At 38.2% G+C, this 18,130-nt stretch overlaps 1 protein-coding gene across 2 annotated transcripts in view; it reads left to right on the top strand.

Moving 5' to 3' along the window:
* The window catches only part of LOC149785068 (bifunctional arginine demethylase and lysyl-hydroxylase JMJD6-A-like), a 58,832-nt gene that overhangs the window by 17,478 nt on the left and 23,224 nt on the right, over positions 1–18,130 (top strand). For both annotated transcript variants that reach the window (XR_016425357.1, XM_089978794.1), the window contains exons 5-7: positions 914–1,009; positions 3,083–3,230; positions 14,201–14,389. Coding sequence is in view for 1 of the 2 variants with exons in the window: in XM_089978794.1 (XP_089834920.1) it covers positions 914–1,009; positions 3,083–3,230; positions 14,201–14,389 (433 nt within the window). In the remaining variant the exon portion in view is untranslated. The remainder of the gene's footprint in view (positions 1–913; positions 1,010–3,082; positions 3,231–14,200; positions 14,390–18,130) is intronic.

Below are 18,130 nucleotides of genomic sequence, written 5' to 3'. Positions count from 1 at the left end.
ACAGAATCTTAGACCAATTTGGTATCTTTGCTCTAATTATTCTTTAATTTTCCTGATCTGCAAGCTGTACCTTTTTTATCGTCATCTTCCATTATTTCCCCACTGAGCTAGTTTCTATTCTCAGAGTCTATGGCAGCCATATAATTGGGGCATGGCAGCCTAAAATTTGATATGGCCAATAAAATTTGTGAGTAGGTCACCCTATGGCTACTAAAGTTTAAAATGTACTATGAGCACTGCTTAACTTTGAGGTCTTATTCAGCAAAAATTCATGATCTACTTTTGATTAAATGTCCATTTGTCCTATCAGTTTCAAACATGGTTAAGAAATGAGTTTGTCTGGTAAAGGGAATAAGAAACCTTACTTGAAAAACTAGTTTTGGGAGACCACTATCAAAGGACCAAAGTTTCAATGCAGAGATCATCATTGTTTTTGCATCGAGACCTGTAATGGAGACATTTCCTTTCTGCCAACACAGTAGTCTCAGAAAAGGCTGTCTCTCATATGAGGTCACAAAACTGTATAAATCTTGATTCTTGCATGGAAATTCTGGTCATTCATAATAGGTGGTCTGCCAGAACATTGGTTTTTCAAAATGTAGCATATTGATGACCAGCCCTGGGAGACCATTTTTGTTGGAAAAGGGAATGGCCTCTTAAGACAGGATTTACTTTAATGTTTTGGGTGGAGGGGAATCTGTAAATTTTCATTTATAAAAGAAAGTCGTGTATGGGAAACGTTTTGATCACGTATGTACTCAGGTTGAAATTTTTTGTGGATGTGGAGTTAGGGAGCATGGAAGATCTGTACATTGAAGGAAATGGACAAGATCAGGGTCACAGTTTTGGTATCAAGGTCACAGTTTTGGTAACTATTATTTGTATTGATTATAAATTTCACATTATTTTCTAGGTGGATCGTGATAGGGCCTACCAGGTCAGGAACAGGGATACATATTGATCCCTTAGGGACAAGTGCCTGGAATGCTTTGGTTCATGGTTATAAACGGTAAGCAATGTTTATGCCTACAATTTGAAATAATTTAAAAGAAAAAGTTTGGATGCTATTTCATCTTTAAAACAGCAAAATGCCATTGAAATTTCATCTCAAGATACAATGTAAAAAGTTAGGTTGACACTGAAAAATTCTCTCTAAACTTTAAATGATGTTTAAATACAAGGATCAAAACACAGATGTAGAGACCATGAAGAGAAAAACATGTAGAGACCATGAAGAAAAAAAAATGAAGAGACCATGTGGAAGACCATGAAGAGAAAAACATGTAGAGGCCATGAAGAAAAAAACATGTAGAGGCCATGAAGATAAAAACATGGAGAGACCATGTGGAGACCATGAAGAGAAAAACATGTAGAGACCATTAAGAGAAAAACATGTAGAGACCATGATGATACACAGCATTTGAAATTGTATACTGAAGATTTCTTATGGAATCATACAAATGTAAACAAAAATCTGCTCTTATCCGAAAGATTAAACGAGATGAACAAAAAATAATGATATACTTCTCAATTAATTGTTATCTATATTTAATTTGCATGGTTTGTTTGTTTGTTTGGGTATTTAAAAATATTTTTTTTGTTTTATTTCATTTTATGCTATGGAAAATTGTGTTCTACTTGACCTGAATCATTAATGTTTTTTTTAAAATTCAATAAACAACTAATACATAGCAGTTTCCTATGAGTATGGGTTAACTATTAGGATTAATATCTTGGCTTGAGGCAAGGACATTGTGTTTACCGCAGTTTATATTCTAATTATAACTAAGCTTTTATTTTGTAAACTTCTAGAATTTTACATCAGGCAATATTTTTATAGAAAATGCAAATTGTGATCTGAGGTCAAGTAGATGTTTTCTAGAAATGAGTCATACATGCTTTAAACCTGAGCAGAATCAGTTGTATTATTGTTGTAGTTCATTTGAGCTGGAATTTTATTTATCTAAATTATTGATTCACTGGAAATACAAAGTGCTATAGTGAAATTTCAAATAATGATATATTCTTTGATTGTATTATTGTGATTCATCGCTCCAATAGCTTAAGTGGTTAGAGCGTCCACCTTGGATGTGGGAGGTCATGGGTTTGAAACCTGGCAGAGTCATACAAAAGACTTAAAATAAATGCTACTAGCAGCTACCTCACTTGGCACTCAGCATTAAGACCTTAGTGTTAGAACTGGTTGGCCTGGTAATGGGATAATGTGACTGGGTTGTACATACCTGCAGCATGATGCCCCAGTGCTGGATGTCACTATAAACTGCTACACTGCAGACATTGTAGCAATATGACTGAATTATTGTTCAAGCTACATTAAAAATCCAAATCACACACACATATCATTGTGATTCATTAGAAGACTGTTTTCACATAACTACAACACAGGCCACCACCAGCACATCAACACTTCCAGCATTAGATTTAATTTGGATTTCTACTAAAGTTTATTCAGTACTTTCATCATTAAGACTTGTGTCTGTAATTCTAGGATTATTTGGGATTTAATTCAGAATACCATAAGTTCCTTCTTTTTACATTTCCACTTTGTATTGTAGGGAAATAAATTATTAGTTGAATTTTACTAAGCTTGTTGCTTCTAGCTCTTTTCATTTTGAAAACCATAGAGTCGTAATATCATCATGGATCTAAAATCAAATTTCCTTTCTTGACAACTGTTTTTTTTAAATAAAAATTAACCAGAGTTTGTGGGGTTTTTTTTTACTCAGTTTTGACTCAGACTACAGATTCTGTACATTTAGCTAGGTTGATCAGTGCAAAACATAATTGCATGACACTAACTTCAACCACTGCCTGATTTAATATAAAATTACGGAAATTTAGTCTTTATTTTGAGTATTGTGAAAGAATGTTCAAATGATGATGGAAATCAGGGAGTTTTTCCAATGGGGGTGGACACTCAGGTGACTGAGCAGTCTTAAGCTCTGCCAAGATGGGTATGAGTATGATTTGTTTAACATGTTATGAGATGATTTAAAGTTAAGATAATTCTTGTAGATACAAGAGTGGAAGGATTGCAGAAACCTATTTTCTGTATCTTCAGGTGGTGTTTACTTCCTACTCATACCCCAAGAGAACTGGTGAAAGTCAAGTCCAGTGAAGGAGGAAAACAGAGGGATGAAGCTATCACATGGTTTAATATCATTTATCCTCGTACCCAGCTGCCAACTTGGCCAAAAGACTGCAAAACTGTAAGTCTGCTATGAGTGACCACCTGTCATTTATGGCTAAAATTGTATGAATGGATAATTTTACATAAATGCACTGGCACGAGTGACCACCTGCTGAATGTGACTAGTGACAATTATATTTTGGCATAAAATGCATTTCAACAGTGCTTTGTATGACATTTCATAAAACCATATATAAACACAACAAACCATTATTTAAACCTTTGTAACCATGATTGCTGAGTAGGGTCTGATGTTGATGTGCAGGTTGTTCTGAGCTGAAATGCACAAATAAATCGAGTAGAAAGTTAAGTCTGGTTACTGGTTTCATTAAATTTATAAGATAAAGTTGGATGCCAGAGGCCATAAACCAGACTTGTGTACATGTCATGAATTGCCATTTTCATGCCATAGTCATAAAAATCCCAGCAGCGATTAACTAATCCATTTTTAAATTATTAGTAATCATGGACACAGTCAGTTCAGAGGTTAATATGGATAGTTTATCTGTTGTGGGAACCCATTTAATGTAGTAATATCATAATGGTAGATCTTCTCACCCTGATTTCACTGTAGCATGATGGGTACTTTCATAAATCATTTGTGTAGATAAAATATTTATTGACTGGGGTAAATGAGGTTTGTTTTTCCAGATGAGTCATTTCTCCATCAGATATGTTACCAGATGAAATTACATTAGGGTTTTCTGACTCCAGAAAAACATCCTCCTAGAAAGATGGAAAAACATCTCTCTCTCTCTCTCTCTCTCTCTCTCTCTCTCTCTCTCTCTCTCTCTCTCTCTCTCTCTCTCTCTCTCTCTCTCTCTCTCTCTCTCTCTATATATATATATATAATGTTTCATGGACAAGCAGCAGTCCTACAAGTTAACTCCCTTTTCTACCTGCGGGCTACCATTATACCTGGATTAAACCAGTTTTACTTTTGCTGGTTTAAACCAGGTATAATGGTACAGTAAATCAAAATGTTTTATATAGTGCAAACAACATTTTTTTACAAATCAGGTGAATTTATAATTTGACATTTTTTAAATTATTGTAACTTTCATTTTCATCACAAATTAACTTCAGACAGCAAGATTCATTGTCAACAGTGGAATTTCCCACACAATTTTTAGGCATTTACTCAGATTGCAACTCATTTTTATAATGCATTTGGCATTTATTTCATGTTATATATAGATTTGTTGCATGCACTTGTTTATTCTCATTTTCATTACATAGATGACAATATGGTACAATAAAATGCCAGCAATTCAAAGTTGTGGAGGACATCCACAAAATATGCCTGCTCTGTACAGATTGATGCACAGATGACTTGTGCAGATGGATGGACAACTGGCCAGCCATACCCCCAGAGTATATTATTATCCACAGTATGCCTTTCCAGCTGTTGACATCGAGTCACTTGTCTTGGACTGGTGAGCTGTCCTGCCATTCATGTATTTGGTACCTATGATATGATATGCCAAATGTAATGCACAGCAAACTGACAAGCAGGATTCAAACATTACTAATCCTGATCACAGCAAACTGACAAGCAGGATTCAAACATTACTAATTGTCATCACTGAACTGACAGGCAGGATTCAAACATTACTAATCGTCATCACAGCAAACTGACAAGCAGGATTCAAACATATACTAATCCTCATCACAATGAACTGACAGGCAGGATTCAAACATTACTAATCGTCATCACTGAACTGACAAGCAGGATTCAAACATTACTAATCCTCATCACAGTGAACTGACAAGCAGGATTCAAACATTACTAATCCTCATCACAGCAAACTGGATTTATTTACTGAGCCAGCTGGCCAAGCCAAACCAGCATTTAGGTATGCCACCCGTTTTAATGGTGTACCCAGTGGGCAAAATGATGCATGCAAACTATATGACCTGATCATTGCTGTATGGAATGTTCTGCCCATGGACACAAGGTGTACAGGAGGTGGGCAGTCCCCATCTTGACAAACGGGATGAAATGGAAATGCTGGAATCATCCAATCCAACAGTGGAATGGAATTCAGCTTTAAGGCAGCAATAGATGAAATCTTTCATATCCTGCCTCCTTCTAAATATCTTCCTCCATCTACCATCATCCATACTTACAAGGTCAAAGCCTGACAACAACCTTTCTTCCGGTCAAGCCAGAGAAGGTGGATATAACCACTGAAGTCCATGCATCATGGCTTAAGTGATAAAATGTTCAGCGTACTCTTAGATCTGAAGAGAGAGACATCTCATGAGTATCTTGGCTCATGAAATCAGAGCTATCTCAGCAAGCCTTGAATGGAATGCTGAAATCAGAGACATAATAGAACCAAAGGCATGGTTCACCTTCTCTTTCATTTGAATGGGACAAGAAGTGAATCTGGTAAGTCTGATGGCCACAGACCAAACCATTTTAAGAGAGCACAACCATACTACAGGCTTAGAAGAACACTGATGCTGGATTTGCCAAGAACTTGTACTCCATAAGGAAAGTCCCAGAGACACTGTGCTGGGTTCACAGGTCACAGACTACATGACCATTATTGGTGCTGGTCTTGTGATACTAGTTTGGTTTATATAGGGAATAGATTTTTCTTTTTCTCTGGAATGGTAGCTTTGATAGGGGTCTGGGCTTCATCTTATAGTCTGAATCAACTTACATATGGATTTTGTCATTCAGATCACTTCACTGTTTGTCATGTAATTTTTTATCATTTTGGGTAAGAGATTGCTTAAGAAATTTTTTTCAACCCATCATGGAGAAGGATTTTAAAATATTTATATGATCGTTAGTATTAAATTCACATGCTTTGGTGATACAATTTCCAATTGCCAGCATTACAAGTATCTAGGATGCATATTTTCTTCAAAACAAATCCTGGTATGTGTGCCAGAAAACTCTGTCCTTGCAGGTGCTGAAGGCTGTGCATATTTTGAAGCAAAGTCTTTACAAATTTGGCTGTTTTCCTCTGGATTGCTTCATCTGTTTGACTTGAAGATATCTCCCATTCTTAACTATGGGGACATTGGGGTTTTTATGATACCAATGATAAAGTTCATTTGTCCTATTGTAAATATATTCTTGGTACAGCTAAGTTTGCTCCTAATGCATCCATATAAAATGGAAGAATTAGCATGCAGGGTATAAGATATAAACGTATTTTGAAATGTTGATTTAGAATTCTGAAAATGCCAGAAGGCAGATATCCTAAACAATGCTACAGTTACAGCTAAGATGGGGTGGGCCAGAGTGGAAATTGTGTTTGCTGGACTAACAATGTTAGAAAGTTTCTATTTATTTATAGATTTGGTAATGTTTGGTGTACTCAGGGCATAAATGATGAAAATACATTTCTTAGATTGTTTAATCAGAGATGTGAAGATAATTTTATAAAAAAGCTGCAGGTAAGAACAAGTCATTGGAAAGACTGTGTTTCTCCTTCAAATACGTTTCCTGATCACATTAATGTTAGGGATATAAGCCTGCTACCTCTCGAATCCAGCCCTACTAAAAGACAAAAATTCGTCTTTTCGGTCTATCTCATATAGACCAAAGGGCAATAACTCTTGCCCCTTACCTCCCCTTGCCACCGCCAGGTGTCACTAGTTTTTAAGCTTCGCTTGTACAGATAACACATACATTATACCTCCAAACAATCCTAGCCATCTTAGCATTAAATTGGACCATCCGAAGTTAAATTTGGATTTATTGCGTTGGACAATCATTCTTCTACAGGTTGTATACATTATTTTAACAATTTTTTCAAAATTGAGTGACTTTGTCACCCTTACGGATTTCGTTTACTGAAGACCATGTTACACACGCTATCGGGGAACTCATGTTGTCAATTAAGAGTTAACACGACACTGACTAATTTCGCTTACTCCTTTAGTAACGGTTGTGGTATTAGCGAATTAATAACATGCTGAATTGCTAATTTGTGCTTTGTTTTCTTTTCTTGTGTCGTTTCAGTAGAAATGTCAACCAAATGCATGAAATGCAAAAAGTTCAAAGTAAAAGAAGACAACCATGAATCTTGTATTGTATGTACCAAGTGTACGTCATCTATACCATGCAGCGTGTGTAATACTTGGACAGAGCAAACGTGGGCTGATGTAGTCCAGAAGGCAGCAAAAGGGAGGGATAGACGGAATAAGTCGAAGAAAGATAGCATTGATGTCCTCAGTATGCATCTGAAGACAGCCTCCATTGCGAGCCTTGTGGGGGACATTGGGGTCCCCCCTCTACCTAAAGTTCGTCGTTTGCAACCGTCAGCCACAGTAACATCAGCGGCAATGGAGGAAAATAATGTTGACAGGGTACAACAGTCCAGCTTTGAACAGATGCATTGTTTGGTCCAGGAAACGATGACATTGCTATTGACATCAGGCCAGATATTACCCTTATTTCCCTCGCTCGCTTTCACAGCTTTTTCTGACTCTTTGGGGGAATGTTCCCCCAATTTTAGGCTGCCCAGTGGGCGTAAGTACCCCCGCATGTCTGAGCATGGCCTTCGGGCCTGTAAGTCAGGACGCATGGGGTTTTTACCGGATCCATCGGATCCATATCTTTATACAGCCTCTACGTCACCGGCCGTCCAGCTGTCCCAGCATGGGGACCCTATTGCTAAAACGGTCTGACCAAACATGACTTACGGGGATTTTAGTGATAAATCCGTCCGTCAAGCTGTACTGCCGGCAACATACCATTACTATAGCGGAGATTTTAGTGAGAAATCTGTCCGTCCAGCCAGACCATTAGAGCAGCCGGTACCGGTGATAGCAGGACCGTCGCCAACATTCAGACTGACCACAGGCCAGACAAACCAGCCAGCAGGACCGGCCGTCCATATGTTCATGGCTTATCCACAAGGGAGAGTTAGTGACAGTGTTAATGATGACGGAATCGCATCATCTATGCCACCTGGTATGCTCTATCCAGAAATGCAAGCTATTACAGAACACGACTCGGCACATAGTGAGGGTGACGAAACTCCTGCAAATCAGCCGTACACAGATGCAACCATGGAATGGACTGAGTTTGGCTTCAAGGCGGCAGTGGAAGAAATTTATAGGGTGTTGGCAACTTCAGAATGCCCTCCACCTCCTACCGGGGAGGAAGAGACGCCATCCTTCCGGCTCCTTCCCCAGTCGGCAAAAATTAAGGAGATCAATGATCATCTATCAGGACGAATAGGTGATCCAGGGAATGCTAAGGCGTTCTTTTCAGAAAGCCAAGTACCAGCGACGTTCTCGTGTCGCTGGTACAAAACTCATTCAGACGCCTTCAGTACAGATCTTCCGGCCCTGGACAAAAATATGGCAGCAGTTCACATGTCCGCTCCACTATTTTACAAAGTGGACAAAAATGTGTTCCATGCCACGTCAAAGCTAGTCCAGAACGTAGTCACTACGTCTTCAATGTTAGACTTGGCTTCATTAGCCATTTTCTGACTCGCAGAAAAATCCGACAATGACCACTCTTGGGAAGCGACTGCCCAGATTGCTAGAGTTATTAACAGGCCAGCTCACCATTCCATGGCTAATGCGTTGACTGCTTCTGCCAACTTAGACCTGATACGATGTGACGCATGTCTGCGGTCCACGTCGCTCAAGCCCCATCATACTCTGGCTTTACGGATGACTCCGTTTGGGTCGCCTTTACTCTTTGGAGGAAAAATTGAAGAAGTTCAGAAGCAGGCAGCTCAGGAACTGCCCCTCCAACTCGCCGCCCAACCCTCACAGGCGTTTAGAAAAAATCAGCCCCTGCCACAGCGCAGGGATGATGGCGGACCAGGGACAAGGGATCCTTACAATCAAATGTGCAGTATAGATCCCAACCCAATGCCAGGAGACAACAGTCTAATCAAGCTAGGAGGCAACCATACAGAGGCGGTAAGAAACAAAGTTTCTCCGTCTTCAAGCCTCCTAACTCTAAAAATTGACATACCCTCTCCACCACCCGCGGACAGCCTACCTGTGGGCGGCCGCCTCTTGCAATTTCAGGACCACTGGACCACCTTTTTTCCTCAGAATGATTGGGTGATCCAGGTCATTTCAGAGGGACTTAAGATTTCATTTATCCAACCCCCTCCCCTGTCCTCCTCTCCCCTCTTCACGGACGTACCGTCCGATCGGAGAAGGATACCTTTCTACAACAGGAGATACAGTCGCTCATAGAAAAACGGGCGGTGGAGATTGTGAAAAAAAAACGCAATCGCCAGGGTTTTATTCCAGGCTGTTTCTTATCCAGAAGGCAAACGGCAAGTTGAGGCCAATCATCGACCTGAGTCGCCTCAACCAATACATTTTACCACCGAAATTCAAGATGGAAACGGCAAGATCAATCCGTCTTTCCATCCGGCGGGACGAGTATGCCATCAGTCTAGATATGACCGACGCATATTTTCACGTTCCTATCCACCCCGCATCACGGAAATTTCTCCGATTCGCTTACCGCGACGTGGTTTATCAGTTCCAGGTCCTACCCTTTGGCCTCAACATCAGCCCTTGGGCTTTTACCAAGGTTATGGATTGCGTCGTCACCCTATTCTGCTTGACTTCATCTACAGGGATGGCAGTGTACTTGGACGACATCCTCCAGAAACATATGGTAAGTTCTGTTCTGCTCAAAGGCAGAAATGATCTTTTAGCGCTTTTAGATCATCTAGGCTTTCTCGTGAACTGGAAAAAGTCCGATCTCTGTCCATTCCAACGTTTTGTCCATCTGGGTATGGAGTTTCTCACCGATCTGAATCTGGTACGGCTTCCTCGCGCTCGTGTAATCTGGATCGTCGAACTCGTGGAGTCTGTTTCCAACAGGACGTGGATTTCAGCGAGAGGATTCTTGCAACTCCTCGGATTATTCAATGCGGCAGTGGACTTGATCCCGCTTGGCCGCCCTTTTATGCGTCCCTTACAAATGACATTACTTGCACAATGGCGCCCCTTTTAAAGTCCCTTCAATCAAACAATTATGATCACGCCCGAGATACGATCGTTCCTGCGTCAGTGGCACAACCCCGGTTGGCTGTCCACGGGGATTCCTCTGGAGATGCCCCAAGCGGAGATAACGGTATGTACCAACGCCAGTACCTACGGTTGGGGTGCCCACCTGTTGCCGGAATTTGCTACAGTCAGCGGCATGTGGGAGCCAGGGGAGAGGCCTCTCCACATCAACCTTTTAGAAATAAGGGCTGTCATCAATGCCTTTCATTTCTGGAAGGATCAACTCTCAGGAAAAACTGTACTCATTATGTCAGACAACTCTGGTGGTGACTTACCTCCTCAAACAAGGGGGCACCAAATTACCAGACCTGTGCATTCTGATCTGGCAGTTTCTACGTTGGTGCGACAACCTCCACATCAACGTACAAATCAGACACATTCCCGGCAGTCTCAGTGTCTTGGCCGACACTCTATCAAGGAAAGGTCAAGTCATTCACACGGAATGGTAACTCCATCAATCATTCTTTCTTCGGATTTGCACACTTTGGGGGCGTCCGATGATCGATCTTTTTGCGACAAGGTGGAATCGCAAGTTGCCCACCTTCGTCTCTCCGGTTCCAGACCCAGAGGCTTGGGCCGTGGCCGCTCTGTCAATCAGCTGTGAGGGGTTGTGGGCATTCGCCTACCCTCCCACGGTTTTGGTACCGAAAATAATCCAGAGGTTAAGGGGTCAGAACTGTCGGATGATTCTGATTGCCCCTCTCAGATGGAACAAGTCCTGGGTCACCGATCTACTCGATCTAGCGATAGATCTACCCAGGAAGATTCCAACCAGCCCAAATCTTCTCAAACAACCGCGGTCACAGGTGTTCATGCTTGGCTCGTCTGGGCAGCCTTGTGAAACAAACAATTTAAACCTTCAATTGTGGAGAGAATCTCGAGAAAGAAGGCCCTCCACTCTGAAGGCTTACGAGGGAAAGTGGCGTGTTTTCAGGGACTGGTGCCATGTCAATAACATCGTCCCTTTGAGTGTCTCAATCCCTCAACTGTTGACTTTTTTCTCTGGCTTTTCGAGGAGAAACAGTTGGCCCCAATTACTATCAACAGTTGGCCCCAATTACTATCAAAGGCTACCGCTCCATGATATCAGACACACTCCGCCATCATGGTAGATGTGATATTGGGCATAACAAAGATCTATCAGATCTTTTAGCCAATTTTGCTTTCAATCGACCAAAATCCCTCACCCTGTTTCCAAAATGGAATCTGTCCTGGGTTTTAACATGGCTCAATTCAGACAAATTTGAACCTTTAGCCCACACTTCGTTAAAGCTACTATCATAGAAAACATGTTTCTTGATAGCCTTAGCTTCAGCTATCCGGGTGAGTGAGTTACATGCCCTTTCCAGTGACCCGAACTTTCTTCAGATCAGATGGTTCGGTGGTCCTCCTGACGCAACCAGGCTTTGTAGCCAAAAATAGGTTACCATCCATTGGCAATCAAAGAATAGTCATTCGCTCGCTCTCTTCCATAGATAAGTCAAGAGCAGCAGCCATGCAAGATCCTGTTCGTGCACTCAAGCACTATTTAAGATGCACAGAGGCATGTCGGGACAAACGTAAGCGCCTCTTTCTTCCGGTCAAAGCTGGTAAACGGGATATCACCCCTCAAGCCCTTGCTTCATGGCTGAAGTGGGTTATACGCTCAGCATACTCTGAGGTCTCACAAGATCAGAGTCACCTCATGAAGATTACGGCTCATGAGATTAGAGCAATCTCGGTGAGCTTGGCATTCGAACGCAATTTTTCGATCCGAGATATAATAGAAGCTGTTGGCTGGCATGCAGAGTCAACCTTCTCCAGTTTTTGTCTCAGAGATTTGGCTTCTCAGAGGCAAACCTTGAATCTGGTTGGTCCGGTGTCGGCAGCCCAGATGACCACCAGACCCATTTAAAACAATCAGCACAGCCTATCAGCTTCGCTGGATTCGCCAGTGAAATTTCGTAGGTAAGAAGATTTCAATAACTATCTTCATAACCGTATATAGGGGGCACATATCACGTGACCCTAGGCTGTGTTGCTGATGAAATTAGGAGAACGGGTTTTCGTTCAGATGGGGAATCCAGCGGTCATTCCCTAGAAGGTACCCGGGGTGGAGGTAGGATGCTCAGTATTCCCTCCTCCTATTACTTATTCTCCTAATGTTAATGTGATCGGGGAACATATTTGAAGGAGAAAGCAAATTTTTAGTAAATTGTGTTTCTCCAAGAATACTTACCCATCACATTACTTAAAAGCCCTCCCAACCATCCCGCTATGCGAGCATCCTCATATAATATATATCGCTCAGCTTAAAAAACTAGTGACACCTGGCGGTGGCAAGGGGAGATAATGGGCAAGAGTTATTGCCCTTTGGTCTATATGAGATAGACCGAAAAGATGAATTTTCGTCTTTTAGTAGGGCTGGATTCGAGAGGTAGCAGGCTTATATCCCTAACATTAATGTGATCGGATAAGTATTCTCGGAGAAACACAATTTACTAAAAATTTGCTTTCTATAGGTCATTGAGAATATAATTCACTTGTCAAAGATATATAGAATTATTATGAGATAGCGATTTATGTTACATAATCACTTCACTTATAGTGGTGAACCTGTCAGTCAGAGGTAACACAGGAAGATATGAAAATATTTGTTTTGAAGGAAAATTGTGTAAAATTTGTAATGTTAATAACAAAATTGAATTCATTTTATTACTGCTTGTCCTGTATGGAGAATTACAAAGAAAATATTTACTCACCCATTGTATAAAAAAAAATCATACCTTAAATTTGTTTAGGTCTTTTATACAGTATGATACCAGAAAAGTTCTGATGACTAATTTAGCAATGTTTACCATAATAGCCTTAAAGATTAGAGAAGGCGTTCTGTCATCAACTCCTAGTACGTAAACACTAGATCAATGTCACAAAACATCTGTTTGATCCATATAGACATTAGGATTCTCGTTAATCTATATTGTGTGATTATTGTGTAATATACATTTTTATTCAAGTCAGATAGAAAGAAAAGAAATTAATGATTACTTGCATGTATATCATTTCAAATGGATACAATGTTATTTTCTGTTACATACTTAAACACCTTTTTGTACTGCATGATGTATGGATATGTATCATGGGCTTGTGACCTATTTTACAAGTAAACACTATCATTATTATTATTATTATTATTGTTGTTGTTGTTGTTGGTAATAACAGATTTAGCTATGTGTGCCATTAAATTTATTTTATATATGTTCTATCCCATACTCTATGCAAGAATACTTTATCCCTTCCCTCATTAATCTATCTGATAAATTAAATAATCACATTGCTGTACAAATCACTGATCATAATTTGTTTTGTGCACCATCACAAAATACTAATATCTCTACTAATGGACAACTTATGTAGGACTGTGAAATAGAGGGCTGACTCTTTGTTCAACTAAGTTGTATCATTGGGGACCTTCCATTTAATGGGGGGGGGGGCTGGAATTTTTGGAAATAATTTTTTTATCACAGACATAGCTTTCAGAAAATATTCAAACTGATATATAATTAAAATCTCTCTCCCTTAGCCGTATAAACACCTGTTCACACTTAAAAACAATATCAGGATCAACCAGTTGCTCAACTCACCTGAGCAAAAGATGTTTTATGTGAGAGGCCAGTGATGAAGATGTAATTAGAAGAAGTCTTATGTGGCTGTTGATAGTAATACATTAATTGAAACTTTGCCTGCATTTACAGGCAATTTTAAATATTGAATGACCACTGATCATAATGAATAGGTATGTAAACAGTATATGTCATCAAAGATGAATGACAGTTCCTCTCTGCAGTTAAGTCATGGCAACATCCTTGCATGAATATAAATAGCTCATTGGGCCAACAAAATATGTGACAAAGATGCTTCCACTTTAAAAGTCTACTAGCATATTCCCAGAAAGTTCAATTTCTAATTTAAATCTTTGTCACATTTCAGCTAGAGATTCTCCAGAAGCCAGGTGAGACCGTGTTTGTGCCTGCAGGTTGGTGGCATGTTGTGTTAAATCTGTCTGACACTGTAGCCGTCACTCAGAACTTCTGTAGCCCATCAAACTTCCCAGTTGTATGGCATAAAACTGTCAGGGGCAGACCGAAGCTGTCCAAAAAGTGGTACAAGGTGCTGAAGGTAAATATGTCCTAGAATTGGTTCAGCTTCATTTCACAGCTCTCCTTTATGATCACAAACCAGAAAATTAAGAGAGCAGTTTTTTAATGCCCATCATATAGAGTCAGCTATTGCATCTGACAAGTTAATTGCAAAACTAAGGCAACAAGTCAAATGAGAATGCTGTTAAATCTGAATTTGGAATATATTTTGCATGTAAACATCATTTGAGACAAAAAAGAAAGGTATTAATTTTGTGATCAAATGATCATTGTCAAGATCACAGTTACATAAACAAAGAAAAAGTTTTTCTCAGTCAAATACATTACCAGATCTCATTATATTGGACTTCCTCTGCTACATATGAATCCAGCCCACAATGGAAAAACAAAAACTGTCTTTTTGTGTCTATAGTTATTTTGCAAAAGGGAAACAACTCTTACAGATTAACTCCCTTCAAGCCACTTGGTTTGTTACAGTTACATCCAGATGTACCAGTTCTCAAATTTTCTGTCATGCTGTAAAGATGTCATCCATAGAATCCATTTAATATAAATATTATGATCCACCTTTTATTTTCAGTGGTATGGTAAGCTAAAATGTTTTTTTATATGGTGCAGACAACATTTTGTGAATTCGGTGTTATGTATTCATATTTTGCAATTGTTCATTATTGTCACATCTGGTTTAAATTGGTAATATTCATTTTCACTGGAGAAACTTTTGGGCTCTGTAGTTTTCAACTTACACACTTCTGACGTGGTTTGCATTATTTTATTTATATGTATTTGTTGTAAGTTCTTGTTTATTTCTCTTCTTCATTATAGAGATGATAAATAAGTGCAAGAAGTTTAAAAAATAATTTTGTCATGCCCTCTTCACCTTCCATGAAGACACAGAATAGTGCCAGAATATATAATATCCATGAATACAGATGAATTGTTGATTAGCCTGATGGGTAATGCTGATTTGCCCAGTTTATGCCTGCAAATATTAAGAAAACAAGCCAGATGTGAAGATTTGCAGTTTCACCAATATTGGTAAGAATTGGGATAAAAAAGCAACACAAACACTGAAAATTCTGTGCAGCTAGTTTCACATTTGATATATGCTTCTTCAGGCACAAAAGGTTTTGAAAGAAACTGATGATGTCTTTTTGTTTTAAAATAACAATTACATCATTATGCAATGTCATAATGATATGCATCGTCATAACAATTTTATATATATATATATATATATATATATATATATATATATATATTTTGACTCATGTATCTTTTAGACCCTGTCATATATATATACACACACACACATATATATATATATATATATATATATATATATATATATATATATATATATATATATATATATATATATATATATGACAGGATCTAAAAGATACACAAGACTCTAATGAAACCTGAATCAGTAAAATAATAAAATAAAATAGAGACAAACAGTCATACATATAATTTTATTGTTATAAAGGATATACAGTTTATCAATTTAAAAAAAAATTATACAGTTTTATGTAGTGCATTGGTATTAAGGCCATTCGGATACAACAGATCTAACTTATGAATCCAGTAAGTTTCTTTTATGAGTCTATTCATGTCACCATGCAATATATCTATTGGCATGAAAGAAAAATAGAGTTGAGAGTGATTATTGGTGTTAAAGTATCTTGAAATATTAGAGAAAAACTGAGGATCTCAGTAATTTTTATATGAAAGTGATGATTATTCATTCTCTTAGAAACTTGTTGAAGTGTTTGTCAAAATAAAATATTGCATGCTACATTTTTTACAGGTTTTCAAACAAAGCACATCATTTGATATGCAGTTAGTGTTTTAACATAGAGAAAATACCTCCTTTGTATTAGAGCTACTGAAAGAAGTACTTTCTCTTATGCTTGTATATTGAGAGCACCGGTGTCTGTTACATTTAGATGATGAAAATTGTCTTTTTTATTTTCTGTCTGTTTAGTTCTAATAAGAAAATCTTGCAGATTGTTGGGTCTTATATAAGCAAGAATTGGTTTATTTTTGTAAAGTGATTTTATGCTGGTTTTATTTGATAAATTTACGAGACTCCAATATTTATTAATTATAAGGCCTATATTAGGTAATGAAGGATTATATTGTATTGTGAAGAGAATTGTATTTTTCTCTACTTTACATTTTGCTGAGTTTAAAGCCTCATGTTGAGTAAGATTATGGGCTTTGTTCAGTGAAGAATCAATTATATGTGTAGGATGATTTCTATTTTCTAAATATGTTTGTAATTTATTCAACGAATTTTGTAGTTGACAGTCATCTGAAATAATGAGTTGGTATCTTTTTGCCTGGCTATATGGTATACTGTTTTTTACATGGGATGACGTGAAGAATATTCCACATATTGGTGGATATTAGTTTCCTTGACATGAATATTTGTAGAGATAGTGTTATCAATACCTTTTTTTACATTTACATCATAAAATGAAACGTGTACTAGATGCAGCATAAGTAAATTTCATCGTTGGGTGAAAATGATTTAGGCAATCAGTTAATAATGGTTCCAGATCATAAATATCTCATTTCAAAATCTAAACCAAACAGGTGGATTAAACTTTTCATTTTGAAGAGAATCTTTTTCTAATTTACCCATGAAAATGGAAGCATATGAAGGAGCCATAGGACTACCCATTGCAGTACCCATTATTTGGATGTAATTTGTATTATTAAATTGAAAATAATTATTTTCCAAGATAAATTTTGTTATTTTACAAATATCTTCACTAGATAGTGTGCTATTATTATTATTTTTTAAATTGATGAATTGTATATCCTTTATAACAATATAATTATATGTATGACTGTTTGTCTCTATTTTATTTTATTATTTTATTATATTACTAATTTGATAAGGACAGACAGTCTGATTGTCTGTACCAACCAAATTGCACCAGTTAGCTGGACTGCAAGGCATATATTGTCTTTCGTGTGCAGTTCCAACTGCAGAAAAATCATTTCAGCCATACAAATGTGCTATGTACGATTACAGTGGTCAGGAATCACTTATTTCCAAATATCAAAGCAGTCCAGCTGTATCGACCATACTGCACCAGTCGTCACCACCATATGACATATTCATAGCTGCCAACCCTCACGAATTTGGTGTGAATTTCACGACTTTTTCAGCGATTCACGGATTCACGCCGTAAGACAAAAATTCACGAATTTTCCGATCCTCAATTATTTTAAATCTTTAATAAAATAACCGATTTCCCATTAAGCGCTAGTTGTGATATTCGCAGTTGCCGAAACAGTCTGGTACCGCTGGTCACGATATTAGTAGATCTACAGCTGATTAGTATAGTTGGCCCGGTCGCAAGCATTTTAGCCTATTTTAATCTATATATATAAGAGCAGTTTTACAAGTGCTTTTGAGAGAAACTGGGGCCTAACCAGAAATTTGATCCGCGCATGCGTCAAAACACTGATTCGAGTTACCGTTCAGCATCGCATGTAAGATTTTGAAAACGTCTTCACCACCAAGGAAAAAGAAATGTATTACTCAAAAAGTGAAGTTTAATTTGGAATATATCAAAAATTGGCCGTGCATTCTGCCATTAAACATTGATATTCATTCATGCTTTTTGCGCTCAGTGTGCCATCGCAGAGACGATGTAAGGAAGAATGTCAGTTGCAAAAAACACGTAGAAGTTGGGAAAATTAAGAATTCGCAGATTTCAGCTCTGGAATATTTTAAACC

The sequence above is a fragment of the Sinohyriopsis cumingii genome, chromosome 13 (genome assembly GCF_028554795.1).
Source record: "Sinohyriopsis cumingii isolate HCF-2022 chromosome 13, ASM2855479v2, whole genome shotgun sequence".
NCBI classification, from domain to species: domain Eukaryota; kingdom Metazoa; phylum Mollusca; class Bivalvia; order Unionida; family Unionidae; genus Sinohyriopsis; species Sinohyriopsis cumingii.
This window is presented reverse-complemented; position numbering and strand designations above follow the sequence as displayed.